Raw genomic sequence first — 17,586 nt, 5'->3', positions numbered from 1 at the left:
TTCTCTGACAAGCAGGGATTTTTTTATAGCAGGAACTCCTTTGCATATTAGGCCACACACACATGTAGCCAATCCTCCAGGAGCTTACAGAGCTCTTCATACAGGGCCTACTGCAAGCTCCAGGAGGATTGGCTACATGAGGGGTGTGTGGCCTAATATGCGAAGGAGTTCCTGCTACCAGAAAAGCCCTGCTGACAAGAAGGTGAATTCTCCTAGGATGGAGGAAAGTGTTTTAGCCAAATCCAGGCAGGTGTGGCACAGATGTGAGGAAATTAGGTAAGTCAGCCTTGGAGCAGGAAATATGAACCCTCTCACACAAACAGGCACATGCCCGGTGGTCTCACTCCGTCCTGAATCCCATCTGTTCCTCCCACAGCCATCTGGCTGAGCTTCTGTTCTTGATGGAAGAGCTCCGCCGCCTGGTTCGCCGTTACCAGAGCCTCCTCCAGCGCTACTACGTCCAGTATCTGTCCCGCTTCGATGCCTTGGTGCTCAGCGACATCATCCAGGTATGGAAAATGGCAGTGAGGAGGAAGAAGGGAAGGGTTCTCCTACAAGGGTCAGCAAGGTTTAGTGATCAAGAGTGGTGGACTCTTAATCTGGAGAACCGGGTTTGATTCCTCACTCCTCCACATGAAGCCTGCTGGGTGACCTTGAACCACTCACAGTTCTCTCAGCTGCTGACCTAAGATTAGCAGTTCTCTTACCAAGGACTTTCAAAGGGAGATGAGAAAAAGAGACTGCTGAATTGCAGCTGATAACGAAGCTCAAGACAATGCATCCTCCTGGACTGAATCAAAACCTTGGTATCCTGCCCTGTTACCAATAGTGCTCTCTGCATGCCTACTTCCCCTCTGTATATCACACCTGCTATTATCATTCAGCACCTGAAATCACTTCCACTCTCCAAGATATAAGGGGAGATGGAGTCACATTCTAGCTGTATCTAAAGAAGTGAGCAGTGACTCGTATACTCTGCCACAGTTTTTGTTGGACTTCAAAGTGCTACTGGACTCTTATGTGGTTGTCTCCGAACTCTCTCAGTCCCACCTACCTCACAGGCAATGTTCCCTCTAGGTTGCAGTCTTGTGAGCAAAAATTCTACTTTGTGAGCTACCGCATAAATTAGTGAGCTTTGGGGTCATCCTTCCTGAGCTAAACAAAATGTGTGAGCTGAAGGCTAAAAGTCTGTGAGCTAGCTCACGCTAACTCAGGTTAGAGGGAACACTGCTCACAAGGTGTCTGTTGTGGGAAGAGGAAGGGAAGGCAATTGTAAGCCACTTTGAGAAGAAGATAACAACATTGGATTTGTATCCTGACCTCCACTCAGAATCTCAGAGTGGCTCACAATCTCCTTTACCTTCCTCCCTCACAACAAACATCCTGTGAGGTGGGTGGGGCTGAGAGAGCTCTCCCAGAAGCTGCCCTTTCAAGGACAATTCAACGGGAGCTATGGCTGACCCAAGGCCATTCCAGCAGGTGCAAGTGGAGGAGTGGGTAATCAAATCTGGTTCTTCCAGATATGAGTCCGCATACTTAACCACTACACCAAACATTGGGACTACAGGCAAAGGAGACTTAAGTTCTACCCCCACTCCCCTCATGCTGCTTTCTTGATCTGAAAGGGCTCCAATAAGTACTTGTTCCATTTGAAACTTACATATTAGCCATCAATGTGTTGGTTTCCCCAAAGGGACAAGTAGTGGTTCTCCAGGACCATTCCAGATTAGGAAAATGGCACAGGGGGAGGGGAGGTTTAAACCTCTTCTTCTTGACATTCCAAGGTCCTAATCCAAACTGGGCCTGTGCATGCTTCTGAATTCATTCCTGAGGACAGAAATTCCTTCTTGAAAGTCCTTATGGCGACCATGAGCAGTTTTATGATGTGTGAAGCAGTCCTAAGAGAGGGTAACTGGGCCAAGGACACCCGGTGAGGAGATGGTCCCATCCAAGCAACATCCAGGCAGAACTTTCTAGCAAGTAACTTCTAGTTCAAGAGGATTCTGTTCTTTTGGCCTCCTCTCTGTGGGAGTATAGAAACCACAGGAGACTTCTTGAGTGTAGCTTCAGACCCTGGATGAAGAGCCAGCAGAGGCCATTCTTGTATTAGATTAGTCAGGTTTTCTTTGAAGCTAAGGTAGAATGCTTTGAAGAATTTCGCTATTTAATTAACGCCTCAGGCTGCTGTATTTCGTTATTTCACACTTCCAGAGTTTATACTAGAAAGAAGAGGTGCTCACCCTCCAGGGCTGTTCTAGGCCCCTTCCTTGAGTTTCAAGCCTCTTAACTGTTTTTAAATAGCCTTTTTTACTTAACAGACACATATGAGAAAACCATTCATGTATCATGATGTCCTCTTATTCGGTTAAAGTAAAACTGCCCCGTCTTCTAGAATTTTAACTGTAGCATTAACTGTTTGCATACAATATACAGATCATGGGCATACATTCAGTGAGACACAAGGGCCAGAGGGCAGCCAGCCAGTTCCTTAATATTAAGTTTTGATTCCTTCTTAAGAGCCTGAGGGAGAAATCTGGAAGCTAAGATTTCCTCCTTAGGCTGATAAAAATATACAACTCTCCTTCGCTGGCTGTCAGTAGCCATCTGAGGAGCAAGAGGTGCATAAAACCCATCAATTTGTAGTAGGGTTGCCAAGTCCAATTCAAGAAATATCTGGGGACTTTGGGGGTGGAGCCATGAGACATTGGGGTGGAGCCAGGAGCAAGGGTGTGACAAGCATAATTGAACTCCAAAGGGAGTTCTGGCCATCACATATAAAAGGGACTGCACACGTTTTAAATGCTTTCTTTCCATAGGAAATAATGAAGGATAGGGGCACCTTCTTTTGGGGCTGGTAGAATTGGACCTTGTGGTCCAATCGTTTTGAAACCTGGGGGGCATTTTGGGGAGAGGCACTGGATGCTATACTGAAAATCTGGTGCCTCTACCTAAAAAAAAACAACCCCCCCCAGAGCCCCAGCTATCCGCAGATCAATTCTCCATTATTTCCTATGGAAATAAGTCTCCATAGGGAATAATAGAGTTCCCAGCAGATATTTCCCTCCTCCCCCCCTGCTTTCTGATGACCCTGAAGTGGGGGGAGGGCCTCTAATCCAGGGGATTCCCTGCCCCCACCTAGGGATTGGCAACCCTAATTTGTAGCCACCAATGGTTTTTTGGGGGGGTGGGTGGGGGTGTATGACTAGGATCTAGGAGACCCAGGTTCAGCTCTCCACTTTCTCACAAAGCTCCCTGGATGGCCACCTCACAAGAATCGCCCTCAGATTGACTTACCTCATAAGCTTGTTCTGTGGGTAAAACCAAAGAGGAGAGAAGCCTATATGCCTCCAAGAACTCCCCGTGGGAATGATGGAATTTAAAATGTACTGCAGCTATGGATTCTGTGGAAGTTTTGGAGGAAGAAGCAAGATGGGAAAGAGGAAATATAGAGAGGAAGGCAAGGCTACTGCTGTGACACAATATGACAGAAGACTCTTGGAAGTCAGGGACTGGCAAACAGATCAAAATGGGGAAGGGGGAGTCTGGGATAATTTCCTTTCTGTGAAGTTTCTCTTTTCTTCTTTTATTTTCTTTCTTTTTCTTGTGTTTCTGGGTTGCTTCTTTTCCCAAACGCATCTGAGACTACGTACTATGTTAAAACCCAAAGCACTGCTCCCTCATTAATCACACCATCCAAAATAACGATCGCCCCTTTGTGTGTGTGCCCGCTTGCAGGACCTGACCGTGTGCCCTGAAGAAGAGTCAGTGATCATGTCATCGTTTGTCAGCTCACTCTCAGCCCTGTCTGTCAAACAAGGTAACTTTGGGGCAGGGCCAACTTATTCATTAAGACCAGTAGGCACAGTACCTAGAGCCCATTATACTTTTAGGGGCCCACAAAAATATTTAAATTAAAACAATAAAATGTTGAAGTATAATAAATAATAATAAAATGTTGAAGTATTGAAGTTATATCTGAAATAATTTTCAATATTGATATTATTATGGTGGGCGGGCCCATAAACGCAAAGTTCCTAGGACCCACAAAAGCCATAATGCAGCACTGCTTGGGGGAATAGAGGCCGGGAAGAGGAGCAGGGCTTTTTTTGTAGAGAAACTCCTTTGCATATTAGGCTATACCCCCCTAATGTAGCCAACCCTCCAAAAGCTTACAGGGCTCTTAGTACAGAGCCTACTGTAAGCTCCAGGAGGATTGGTTAAATCAGGGGTGTGTAGCCTAATATGCAGAGGAATTCCTGCTACAAAAAAAGCCCTGAGGAGGGGTATCTGTAGAGCACCTGTTTAATCCTCCCTGTGCAAAGGATTGTTCACATGATGAACTAACAAAAGTTTTCATTTGCTATAATTCCAATATATTATGAAAGTTGTGTATAGATTGTTTTTGTTTTCTGCTAAGCCCTGGCCTTGATGGTCTAGGTAGCCCAACCTCATCAGATCTCTGAAGCTAAGCAGGGTGGGCCCTGGTTAGTATGTGGATGGGAGACCATCCAGGAATCCCGGAGTCACTAGGTAGAGGCAGGCGATGGCACATCACCTCTGAATGCCTCTAGCCTTGAAATCCCTGTGGTCAGCTGCAATTGGAAGGGGTTGGGGAAAGTCTGCTATTGGGGAAGGGACACAGTGCCCCACCCAAAGGAAGCTCTGATCTGGTCTCCTCTAGCTTCTGAGATTTGACCCTGCAGTCCTTGCACATTTTCAAGGGTGTGTGCGCACTGGAATAGACGCTGCTGAGTCTTGAGCAAGACCTCTTTGTGTGTGTGCATATAAGGCCAGCGTGTTGTATATACCTGTAGAGCCCACTACTTCTATGGGGTAAAACTTCCAATTTATCTAAAGATAGCTGTTCAGAAGCAAATGATACCTCTTAGAATGTGAAGTTTGTTTCCCCACTTCAGCTCACTCTGGTTTTTCCCTTGTGTGAGGTCCAGGTCATGAGAGATGTTCCAGCACTTCCCTCTCCCTCCCCAGTTGTTTTACCCTCTGTTGATTTTTTTTTCACCCTGCAGTCGATGAAAAGACAAAATTTGAATTTTCTGGGCTGAGATTGGATTGGTTCAGGTTACAGGTAAGGCCACAGTTTAGTCTTACCATCTCTTCTTCTCCTTCCCCCTGTCTATTAGGGTGCCAATCCCCAGGTGGGGGGCAGGGGATCCCCCAGTTTGAAGGCCCTCCCCCTACTTCAAGGTCATCAGAAAGGGGGTGGGGAGAGAAATGTCTGCTGGGAACTCTGTTATTCCCTATGGAGGCTTATTCCATAGGAAATAACGGAGAATTGATCTGCGGGTATCTGGGGCTCTGGGGGGGCTGTTTTTTGAGGTAGAGGCACCAAATTTTCCATATAGCATCCAGTGCCTCTCTCCAAAATACCCCCCAAGTTTTAAAATGATTGGACTAGGGGGTCCAATTCTATGACCCCCCCCAAAAGGTGCCCCTATCCTTCATTATTTCCTATGGAAGGAAGGCATTTAAAAAAGGTGTGCGGTCCCTTTAAATGTGATGGTCACATTTGGAGTTCAATTATGCTTGTCACACCCTTGCTCCTGGCTCCACCCCCAATGTCTCCTGGCTCCACCCCCAAAGTCCCCAGATATTTCTTAAATTGGACTTGGCAACCCTACTATCTATACAGCTTCCCTTAAAACCTGCTTGGTTGTTTCATGCGGCCTGTTTAACTGCATCAGCCAATACAGATCCCATCTTCTGTGTGCGAGCAGCCTCTTGGCCAGTGTGTAATGCAAAAACTATGCAAAGTGGAATTATTCAAGAGGGCTTTTTTTTGCCCAGGTAAACAGGACTGCACTGTCGTGAAATAATTCACACAGTAGCCCTGGTTAAAGGTATAGAGGCTGTGGTCTGTATGATTATATTATATTGCTGCCTCTCACTGTAAGTGGGCTTCACACTAGGTAGTTTCTGCACCACTTAGCACAGAGGTGCTGAAATATGTTGGAGTCTGGATCTGACATAAATGTCACTTTGTCAGGCCAGGCCATGTGTAATGCCAGGTACAGGAGATATGAACTTTATAGAGGACACAGGCAAACCCAATTCATACCGTTATTTTTTTAAATTAAAAATACAAACGTGCTTAAAACATTGGCATTCTTACAGTATTTCCTTAAAGCATCTCCCTGATGCCCACCCTCCCACTTCCACCACTCGTTACTCTGGGACAGTATAAAGTGGGGGTGGCCAAACTGTGGCTCTTTCACACACATGTGGCTCTTGAAGCCCCACTGTCCCATCGGCCAGCTTACAGAAAGCATTTCTCTCTTTAAATCGCCAAGCCAGCTGGCGGCTTGGAGAATGCATTCAAAGTTAAAATTGCTTTATTTCCACCTCTCCCTCTCTTCCCCATCCATACGCCTTCCTTTCTATCTTGCGGCTCTTAAACATCTGGCGTTTATTTAATGTGTCTCTTACGTTAAGCAAGTTTGGCCACCCCTGTAATAAAGGGACATAATGAACCACCTTGGCCATCTGGTGATAAAGGTAATGACCAGTTGCTTTTAGAGCCCTGGTCAGGCCAATTCTGGCCCACAGGCGTGATGTTTGACACCCCTGATTTGGCATATCACATTTAAATGCTTATGTTTTCTTTTGGGTTTGTTTCAGCTCTGTTTTACATTTCTGTAGTCCAAACCCTATTGTACTGTTCACTGGGTGCCCCATCTTGGTTACTGTACTTGACATATAATCACAGAGTTAGAAGGGGGCATGCAGGCCATCTAGTCCAACCCCATGCTCAAAAGTTTTGAAGTTTTAAACTGTTTAATTGTATTTATTGTGTGAAGTTTTGATCTGATTGTTAGCGCCCTGAGTCCACTTGCGGAGAGGGCGGGATAGAATAACAATAACAATAATAATAATAATAAAACAATACAGGATTAGCCTAAAGCATCTCTGACAAATGTTTGTTCAGCCACTGTTTAAAGACTGTCAGTGAGAGGGAGTTCACCACCTCCCTTATACTGTGTAACCTGCCTTGAGTCCCAGTTAAGAAAGGTGGACTATAAATAAACCAAGTAACAAAAAAACCCCCAAAACTGGAGAGAAGCTGTCAAATGCTTGGAGGAGGAGAAACTAGAGGTCAGTTTTTCCCGTCTCTGCTTGTTTGTCTCCATAGCAGCTAATTTCTGCTAGTGATTGAGGAGGCAACAAGCTGGGAAAATGACTTGCTAACAAGAGAGATAAGAGGAAGTAAAAAAAAAATGGACACAGAGAGGTGGTTAGCAGCATTTTCCTGGTGTGATTGTGATCTCCTCCTGCGTTCACTGCTAGTGTCATGTGGCAGACAGCCCTGAGAGGCACATAGGCAAAGAAATCTGATGTGATAAACTCCTTGAAAATGAAAATTAAGACCAACGCGGCCAGGGCCGGCGTGTGGGAGTAGGTGGGGTAGGTGGCTGCCTATGGCACTACCCCGCCTAGGGGTGCCACCAGGCACCCCCTTACTCCCCTTCCCAAGGTGCTACTCGGCCACTGCACTCTTCGGAGGCAGCCTCCAAAGAGCGTGGTATTTTAGTGCTGCCCGGCCTCTTTCAAGCCGAAAGCAACCGCCGCACCCTCCGAAGGCTTCCTTGGAAGCCTCTGAATACCGCAGTGTTTTAGTGCCGCTGGCTGCTTTCGGGTTGAAAGCGACCAGGCGGCGCAGAGGGAAAGCGGTGGCATGGCAGCACTCTTGTGCACCGCCAGTCGCTCTCTCCCCACATGCTGCCCTGCACGATGATGTCACTAGTGACGTCATTGCGCTGCGTGCGCAAGAAATGGATTCCTTAGGGGAGCATGTGCGGGAGGGGGCGTGACACAGGGGGGCACAACGCAGGGGTCTGCCTGGAGCAGCAGAACCTGTAGCGCCGGCCCTGAACACGGCTGCCCACCTGGATGCTCACACTAGGGTGGGAGGAACTGAAGAGCCATTTGCTTGCATCTTTGTTTTCACTGGAGGAGGCATCATTTAGCAAGATCAGTGTTCTGGGGTCTCCAGCCAAGGTTCCTGTACCCAAACATTGCTTTCATAAGTCTGCCCTGTCTTTGTTTGGAAACCTCCGAGGAAGAGGCCATCCCAGTGGTAGCTGTCTCTTTGCAAAGTATTACTTTTGAAGTTCTCAGTTAACCTGAGTGTTGGAGCTTGCAAGTTCATCCTTCAGTCATAAAAGAGTTAACTTGATTATGTATGCATGCTGGTGCTAGCCATTTAGCTTAGGGCTAAATAGCTCTTACACAATAGTTCCCACCAGAGAGAAGATGATAATATTCCTAATGAATAGAGCTGTACATTGTCTGTTGGCTGATCATGTTTTATTGGGGTGCTATGTCTGTTTGGGCACCTCGGTCCACAGGAAGCGGGGGCAGGGGACTGTTAGGGAATATTATTTCTTTCGTTTTCTCTCACACACAAGGTTTAGCATCCAAACAGTCAACATGGAACTTAGAACTAGTTAGACAGGATGTTTGTTGTTTTACTTCCAAATGTAACCCTTTTTCTCCTTTATATAGTAATTTCCTTAAGCCAGGGGTGGCCAAACTTGCTTAACATAACAGCCACATAGAATAAATGTCAGATGTTTGAGAGCTGCAAGACATGAACGTCAGATGTTAGAAGGAAGGGTGGGAGGAAAGGAAATAGATAGGGAGGGAGAGGTGGAAAGAAAGCAACTTTAAATATATTCTCCAAGCCACCAGCTGTCTTGATTTGGAGAAGTGATTTAAAGAGAAAGATGCCTTCTCCAAGCTCGCCGACGAGGCGGGGTGGGCTTCGAGAGCCACACAATATATATGAAAGAACCACATGTGGCACCCAAGCCACAGTTTGGCCACCGCTGCCTTAAACTAATGCACATGTGTGGCTGCCTTTGCTACTTAGCTGAATATTCCAACACTGAGAGACAGTTCACTCCTGAATATTCACCAACCATTGGCTGTAGTTTTCTAGTCTGAGAGCTCATTTGCAGGTCTGTGAATGAGTTCGCAGAAGTGAGTTGGCACAAGTAGCCACCACAGCATAGTGAGTACAATGTTGGACTTCCAGCTGGGAGACGGGTTCAAATCCCTCCTCTCCCGTGGTAGTCTGTGTGTTGATCTTGGGTCAGTCACTTTCAGTTGCTGCCTTTGCCTCAAAGGATTGTTGTGGGGATAAAATGAAGGAGGGGAGGGTGACAGTCATATACTGTTGTGGGTCCCCATTAGAGAGAAAGGCAGCCTTCAGCTAGGTAAACTTTCATATCAATGACAACTCAAAGTTTAGCAGTATTATGTTAAATGATTTATTTATCGTTTACGTCTTGAAAAGTAGTGGGTCAGATACTATAGTGATTCCAGCATGGCTCTTTTATTAGTGAAAACCCAGCTGAAAACACACATGGCCAGCCGCAACTATATACACAGAAACTCCACCCAAAACACCTCAAGCAATAAACAGCCCAATAGAAAAACAGGTGCTTGGAACCTTCATTTGCATGGGCTTAATTCAAATGGAGTTTACCTGATTGGCTGACTCAGCAAGGGCAGCCACTCTGAATGGAGCTGCAGGGAGCCTCTCAAACAATGGGCTTTATTCAAATGGATATTACCTGACTGGCTGGTTCAGCAAGGGCAGCCAATCTGAATGCAGCTGCAGGGAGCCTCTCCAACAAAGGGTCTTCATTTCAAGCTACCAGTATACACATCTTGTATAGCCTGCCTTTCTCATGGGACTTGAGGTAGATCGCACAGTGTGAATCAATCTAATCAACAGGATGGGACATCAAATAAACAGTGAAATAGGACTAGGATTGCAGAATCTAGAACCACCCAGAAATCTAACAGAACTGAAGCAAAGCACATGTACTAGTACAGCAACACTTTAAATGACGTAGAAATCACATAAAAAGGTAAAGGTAGTCCCCTGTGCAAGCACCAGTTGTTTTCGACTCTGGGGTGACGTTGCTTTCACAACCTTTTCACGGCAGACTTTTTACAGGGTGGTTTGCCATTGCCTTCCCCAGTCATCTAAACTTTCCCCCCAGCAAGCCCCTGGGCACAGAGTGGTAAAGCTGCGGTACTGCAGTTGGAGCCATCTGCTCACGACTTGAGTTAGATCCCAGCAGAAGCTGGTTCAGGTAGCCGGCTCCAGGTGAACTCAGCCTTCCATCCTTCCGAGGTCAGTAAAATGAGTACCCAGAAATCACATAGCAGGATCCTAAAAAGGTAAAGGTAGTCCCCTGTGCAAGCACCAGCCATTTTCGACTCTGGGGTGATGTTGCTTTCACAATGTTTTCACGGCAGATTTTTTACGGGATCCTACTTGCACTTAAACTGAGAATCACACATTCAAAGCCTTTTGAGTTCTGAGTAATCAACATGTGTGTGATGCATCATGCAGCCCTGAATATACGACCCCATAATTCAGAGGAACATTGTCCTCTCCAGAGCATTCAGGGTAAAGAATTAGTTTCTTTCTCCCAAGTGGTTTTCATTGTCAACCCCACCCCTCTTTCCAGGCATATACCAGTGTCAACAAGGCCCCCTTGCAACTACGGGAGAATCCTGATGTGGCCAAAGTGATGAACCTTATAGTCTTTCACACCAGGATGCTCGACTCTCTAGAAGAACTGTTACTGGAGACATCTGACCTCTCCATTTTCTGGTAAGTGCTTGGGGAAGGAGAAGGGGAGGCAAGCCACAAAGCAGAGGCTGTTTTGCACACGCAAAGAGTCTTTTAACTCTGAGGAAACAGGGAGCCCGGGAAGAGGGATAGCTCACGCTTTGCATTGAAAAGGTCCCAATTTCATACTCTGGCATCTCTCGTTATCTAAAGCAGTGGGGCTGAGAAAGACTCCCCACCCCACCCCACCCATGCTTAAGACTTGGAGAGCTGCTGCCAGATAGAGGATTAGGTTAAACATTGGGTCAAATGTACATTCATAGCATCTGCAGAATCACTATTTAGTGTACAGAGAAGCAGGAGGCAATTGAATAAGAGAAAGGTTTATTTTAGGAACTAACATTGCTGACTGCATAGAAGAAGAAGAGATAAGTAAGCAACCTAACTATATGTCTGGTGAAGAAGGGGAGAGACAAAGAATGCAAGAGGAAGCAGGAGGGGAAACTAAAGAATTCCATTCTGGGGACAATCCAGGAAATGCCATTTAGCAGAGGGAAGAAGGTATCATTATCTGACTAGCTTTCCCATCTGTCATCCCTTGTAGGAGCTTCTCTTATACATTAGATCAGAGGCTCCCAACATAGTGCCCATGGGCAACATGGTGCCCACCAACACCTTTTCTGGTGTCCTTAAGTATTTTTAGGTAATAGGTGAGGCTAGATTTGGTTTTTTTGCCCAGTAAAGCCACTGATTAACTACTGGATCTTTGATTGACTTGAAGAGCCCCGTGGCGCAGAGTGTTAAAGCTGCAGTACTGCAGTCCTAAGCTCTGCTCATGACCTGACTTCGATCCCCGGTGGAAGCTGAGTTTTCAGGTAGCTGGCTTGTGGTTGACTCAGCCTTCCATCCTTCCGAGGTCGGTAAAATGAGTACCCAGCTTGCGGGGGGGGGGGAGTGTAAAAGACTGGGGAAGGCAATGGCAAAAGACCCCGTTAAAAAAAAAAAGTCTGCTGTGAAAACATTGTGAAAGCAACGTCACCCCAGAGTCAGAAACGACTGGTGCTTGCACAGGGTTACCTTTCCTTTCCCTTTGATTGACTGTGTAGATTTTTCAAAAAAAATATTGCTTTGGCAGCAGCTGCCTCCACAGCACAAGGATCTACTGTTTTACTCCTGCGGCAGTCATTTTGTTGCTATGCCCACTGTGCTGCATCAGAATTCCCAAGGTGCCCACAGGCTCAAATAGATTGGAGATCGCTGCACTAGGTGTTGCATATGCCGGCAGCAGATATGTTCAAAATACTAGTGTTTCTCAGTCTAAGAGGATGTCCGCTTGTTCCCTGGTTGCTGATATGTCTATTCCTTTGACAGCTTCTATGTGCATCTCTTGGAGAAGCTCTTTGCATCCACTATGGAGGAACCTTCCATGCTGCGCTATTCTGTTGCGTTCCCGCTTCTTTGTGCTGACTTTAGCCATGCCACCCATTCTTTGTGCCCTGAAGAGGTGTGTATATAGTGGGCCCTGATGGGGAATGGGTAGAGGAGTGAATGATGGGTATGAATGGACAGGGCTTGAATTCAGCAGGAGCTCATGAGAGCTGAACCTCCAGCCAGGGTCTGCATGCAGTGGGGAGTTCTCTCCCTGCTGCCCACAGATCCCGGGGCATATGCAAATGAGATATACCACTGAGCTGCACCTTTTTCCCTACAAAATGACCCCTGTGAACGGACCAGGGTAGAACTCCACTGAGAAGCCCTTCCTGAGCTACATCAACTAGACCAGGGGTGGCCAAACTTGCTTAACGTAAGAGCTACATAGAATAAGCACCAGATGTTTGAACTACATAGAATAAGCGTCAGATGTTTGAAAGCCTCAAGACAGGAGGGAAGGAAAGGTGGAAAGAAAACAAATAGATGGCAGGCGGGAGGAGGGAGGTGGAGGTGGAAAGAAAGCAATTTTAATGTTAAATGCACCCTCCAAGCTGTTGACTGGCTTGGCTTGGCGAAATGATTTAAAAGGAGAAATGCCTTCTCCAAGCCGACCGATGGAGTGGGGGCTTCGAGAGCCACATAATCTGTGTGAAAGAGCCACATGTGGCTCCTGAGTCAGTTTGGCCATCTCTGAATTAGACTTTTCTGCCTTTCTGTGTTGTTTCAGTTTTGTTTAATGAGCATTCACCCCCCCATAAAAATTCACCCCCCTTCCAAGAGCAATCCCAAAACACTGTACTCAGAGCGGCATAAATTATAAATGGCATACATTATGTAAAGAAACCAAATGTCCATAATTTCAGCTTATTTTAAATGATTTATTCTGTGGGGTTTCATGTACTCTTTTCACCTAATTTAGTCCGCTTTCTTGTTGGTCACAAGAGGGGGAAAGAGCCGTGCAGGGCTTTAAAAGCTGTCTCTGGACTGCTGGAAGATTCAGTTGGCTGGTTTCTGAGATTTCAGTGGGCTGCACACTTCCAAGCTTGCTTTCACTGTCTGTTTTTAAAAATGATTCCTCTGCAACTTAGATAGAGAAATAGAGCTGCTGTCGCTCTATACTGAACTTTCGGTTAATAAACGTGTACTGAAGACCAGAATCTTCTTTTCCTTCTTTCTTTTGTTGTTTTATGTAGATTAAAGATAATACCGTTTTGGTTTTGTATGATCATGGACATGAAAGATAAGAATCTGGAATTTGCCACTAAATGGTTTGTAAAACAGTAGGATTTTATAGTAATATCAGAAGATCATAAAACGTTTGTAGAATTCAAAGGTATATCTGTGTACTAATTCTTGCAGGTATAATTAATTATCCTTTTTCTTTTGTTTTTTTTTGTAGTAATAACTGCAATCTAGTATTTTATTTTCTGTACCCTATCCCTGATCCTTCCCCCAATTCCCCAGTTTTCTCTGTAAAACTTAATAAAACCTGTAAAATGAAAAAAATGAAAAAGAAAGATAAAATCATCCTGACACCAGGTGCTTCACCCAGTACAACCTCCCCATCTTTTTGCCTGCCTGCTTTCCTTCCAGATCTCAACCATCTGACATTCATGTATTGCGGCTCTCAAACGTCTGACGTTCACGTCTTGTGGCTCTCAAACATCTGACGTTTATTCTGTGTGGCTTTTACGTTAAGCAGTTTTGGCACCCCTGGTCTAGTCCAGTCTCATCAGATCTTGGAAGCTAAGTTGGGTCAGTACTTGGAAGGGAGATCGCCAAGGAAGGCTCTGCAGACGAAAGCAGTGGCAAACCACCTCTGCTTCTCAGTTGCTTTGAGAGCCCCTTGCTGAGGTCACCATAGGGTGGCTGCAAGTCAAGGACATTTTGTGCAGACAGTGTCCTTAGCAAAAAGGCAAGAGAACTGGCGGCCTATCTATAATTGGAATGAAAGAAGGTATCAGATAGCCCCCTGCAGAGCCATAATGATCATTACCTAAGCAGCATAGCTCAGGGAGGAAGTGGAAAGAGCAAAAGTGAAGTCCTGGTAAGCAGGGGGTGGACTTTGCCCTTCTTATTAGGACGTCAGGGGAAGATGGATGATCATTGTCATAAGTATATCCCCACAGATTATTACAGCTTCAGAATTTCCACCAGTCGTTCAGGCAAAGCTTCCAAGTTCCAACTGACCAGAAAAAAACAAAAAACTCAGATTCCTGGCAAAATGCCGGTAGTGCCTTTGCTTGATCTTCAGTAAACAACAGGCAACGTTTTTTTCTCCACGGGGAGGCAACCTTTATCCCTTATTAACGTTTTGCACATCTGACTGCTGTTAACAGCACGGCGACTGGAGCTGGTGGCAAAGTGAGCAACCCTGCCTTTTCAGGTCGTGCTTGTTCATGTTGGGTAGAGCAAAGCGTGGAGGAGTTCTTAGGCAGAATCAGATTGCAAAAGGAATCGCAGAGTTGGAAGGGACCTCCACGGTCATTTAGTCCAACCCTCCATGGCCATCTAGTCCAGGAACTTCACAAACACTTCCTCCACACACATACATCCCCAGTGAACCCTGCCTCATGCCCAGAAGACAGCAAAATCTCTAGATCCCTTGCTAAACCGGCCTGGAGAAAACTGACCCCAAAGTGTCAATCAACATTTCCCTAGGCAGGTAAGACAGGGCCACAAGATCTAAGCATTGATGCAACCTTTCCCGCCTTCCTTCTCGTGATCTGCCTAATTCAGAATCAGCATTGCTGTCCGATGGAAGTTTGCACTTGTGGCTGGTGTGGTTGAGGCTTAGAATTGTTTGATATGTGGGCTGCCCGGATCCTGGTCTTGAGTAATGTAACCAGGGTTGTCAACCTCCAGGGGGACCTGGGGATCCCCTGGAATTATTGCTCTTCTCCAGACTACAGAGATCAGTCCCTCTGGGGGAAAAATTGATGCTTTAGAGCTGTGTTTCTCAAAGTGGGCGATATTGCCCCCTGGGGGTGTTGGAACAATCCAGGAGGGCAGTGGTAGCCTTGGGTGCAATTGTGGGGCGGTGAATAAAAATAAGGGGACGGTGGAAGCATAAAGGAAGAAGAGAAGAGGGTGGGAGGTGTCAAAACATCACGTTTCTGGGTCCAGAATTTCTAATTTAGAGAAAAATTCCAATTAACAAAAAAAGGGTTCCTTTTTGTCTGCTACTTAGTGTGAATTCACCCAGTTAGACTAGTAATGAGGACCAGAACCATGTCCAATTAAAATATAAGAAGGATGCAGTTTATTTAAAAGACAGACTAAAAAATAGAGATGTACAGACAAACAAGAAACACAGAAACAAAAAACCTTACTAGTCTATCCTAACCAATACTTGTTACAGTTAGCAGCTTCTCAAGGTTGCTTGCAGTTTCTTTCTCAGCAATACAGTTTAAATCAGGACAGTGGAAGCACTGAGGCAATTGCACAAACCTCTCTGAAGATTTCCAACCTGTGGCTTTCTCCTTACAAAGTTTTCTGCAGAGCGTCAAACTTCTTACTGTCCTCTGGTTACCAGTTGATTGCTTGTTGATTTCAGCCAACTGCAGTGCCCCAGACACAGTGTCTTCTTCAGGAACAGAGCATGGGAGTAGGCCTGGTAGGCACCACCTAGGGTGCCACCCTACCAGGAGGCACTGCTGGGTGCCCCCTTACTCCCCCTTCCCACGTGGCACAATTGTGCTAGCCAGCAGGCAAGCTGAGAGCCCTGGGCGGTTTTCTTCACAGGGCAAACGTTGCCTGCCCTGGCTTGTCGAAGGCTTCCAAGGAAGCATCTGAAGAGCGCCCCATTTTACTGCTGCCTGCCGCTTTCTGGTTAAAAGTGGCTGCGTGGCGGCACCTTCCCATTGCACTAGTTGGAGCTGATGAACGCAATGGGAAGGTGCCACCCACCCAATTGCTTTCAATCCAAAAGCAGCAGGCAGCAGTAAAACTCGGCACTCTTCGGAGGCTTTCTTTGAAGGCTCTGACAAGCACAGACAACCTTTGCCCTGTGAAGAAAAGTGGCATTGCGGCAGCACTTGTGTGCACTACCTGGGGCTCTGGGCTTGCCTGCTTGCTGGCTTGATGGCATCATCACCGGCATGCGAAGAAAATCCCCCCTTAGGAGCACATGGGGGGGGCGTGGCGTTCTGCCTAGGATGGTAGAACCCCGAGCACTGGTGCTGGTCTTCTCTTCCTGAGTTTTGATATTTTACTTATCCACTTATATCCCTGACTGGCTGTCAAAGTGTTAGAATTGTGGAACCAGTCATTGGTACAAAACAACCAATTTAGCTGGGCCCATCTAAATCTTCTCCTGTCAAATACCTGTCAAACTAGATGGCCTCCTGTGCGTTGGAATTGAAATTTCAAAAATTCTCTGTGAATACGAATGTTACTATAGTTGATTTTATAAAATAATTTTAGAATTTCACACTTCAAAGTGTCTTCTTTACAACATCTTTGTTTGTGTGCAAATATGTCACTGCATCTTTTAGTCCATTTCTTGGGTTAACCAAATTTATTAAATTTTTGCAATATATTGAAATGCATTTCAAATAATAAAAAAAGAAAAAAAGCAATATTTCAATCCTTATCAATACATTACACATTTTCTTTTTTTTCTCACTTCCCCACCTCTTTTCTTTGACCTCCATCACTGCTTCAAGCTATTGAGAAAAAACAATTAAGGTACCATCCGATTTAGAATCTTGCACTATAAAACTTACATAAAATCTAATAACATCTCTGTATCTCTATTTATAATTCGGTCTTCTAGCTTTCCTTCAGGACATTGTTAGCACATCCTGAACTTATTTATTTTAATATACTAAATCATATCACCTTAACCTTTTAGTTCACCCATAGTATTACACTTATCTTTCATCTATTATCACACCAGTTATAGCTATTTAAATCTTTTTAAGTATTACACTTATCTTTCATCACTCTATTATCACATCAATTATAGCTGTTTGTTGTAATTATCACTATATTTTCTAACTGCTATTAAAAGGAGCTATTGTATATTGATTCAAAAAATTCTTTCTAATCATCTGTCTCCTCCATTTTCCCCAATTTCAGTTTATACTTTCAGAAACAACCAAATGTCTCTTAACTCTCCATTGCTTTTCAATATAGTCCTGAAACTTCTTCCATTCATCTTTAAATTTTTCTGCATCACTGTCTTTCAAGATTCTAGTAAGTCTATCCATTTCACTCCAATGTAAAGTTTTTAAAATCCAGTCCCATTTATCTGGTATTTCAACTTGCTTCCACCTTTGTTCAAACAATGTTCTTGCAGCTGACAACATATACCACACCAAAGTTCTGTCTTGCTTCGGAAAACTTTCCATTTGTAATCCTACCAAACAGGTATCTGGTGCCCTTTTAACTGCAAATCCCAAAACCTTCGACATCTCTTGTTGAATCATTTGCCAAAATTGTCTCACTTTTTCACATGTCCACCACATATGGTAAAAAGAGCCTTCATGCTTTTTACATTTCCAACACCGATCAGATGCCTGCTTGTTCATTTTTGCTAACTTCTT

The 17,586-nt window shown here is 45.2% G+C and overlaps 1 protein-coding gene across 1 annotated transcript in view; it reads left to right on the top strand.

The window, feature by feature from the left end:
• The window catches only part of NCKAP1L (NCK associated protein 1 like), a 129,486-nt gene that overhangs the window by 39,198 nt on the left and 72,702 nt on the right, over nucleotides 1-17,586 (top strand). Inside the window, exons 13-17 of the mRNA XM_060252162.1 lie at nucleotides 377-509; nucleotides 3,736-3,817; nucleotides 5,028-5,086; nucleotides 10,503-10,648; nucleotides 11,978-12,110. Coding sequence (XP_060108145.1) covers nucleotides 377-509; nucleotides 3,736-3,817; nucleotides 5,028-5,086; nucleotides 10,503-10,648; nucleotides 11,978-12,110 — 553 coding nt within the window. The remainder of the gene's footprint in view (nucleotides 1-376; nucleotides 510-3,735; nucleotides 3,818-5,027; nucleotides 5,087-10,502; nucleotides 10,649-11,977; nucleotides 12,111-17,586) is intronic.

The sequence above is a fragment of the Heteronotia binoei genome, chromosome 13 (assembly GCF_032191835.1).
Source record: "Heteronotia binoei isolate CCM8104 ecotype False Entrance Well chromosome 13, APGP_CSIRO_Hbin_v1, whole genome shotgun sequence".
Classification (NCBI taxonomy): domain Eukaryota; kingdom Metazoa; phylum Chordata; class Lepidosauria; order Squamata; family Gekkonidae; genus Heteronotia; species Heteronotia binoei.
The sequence above is the reverse complement of the archived record's forward strand: the minus strand, read 5'-3'. Positions and strand labels throughout refer to the sequence as shown.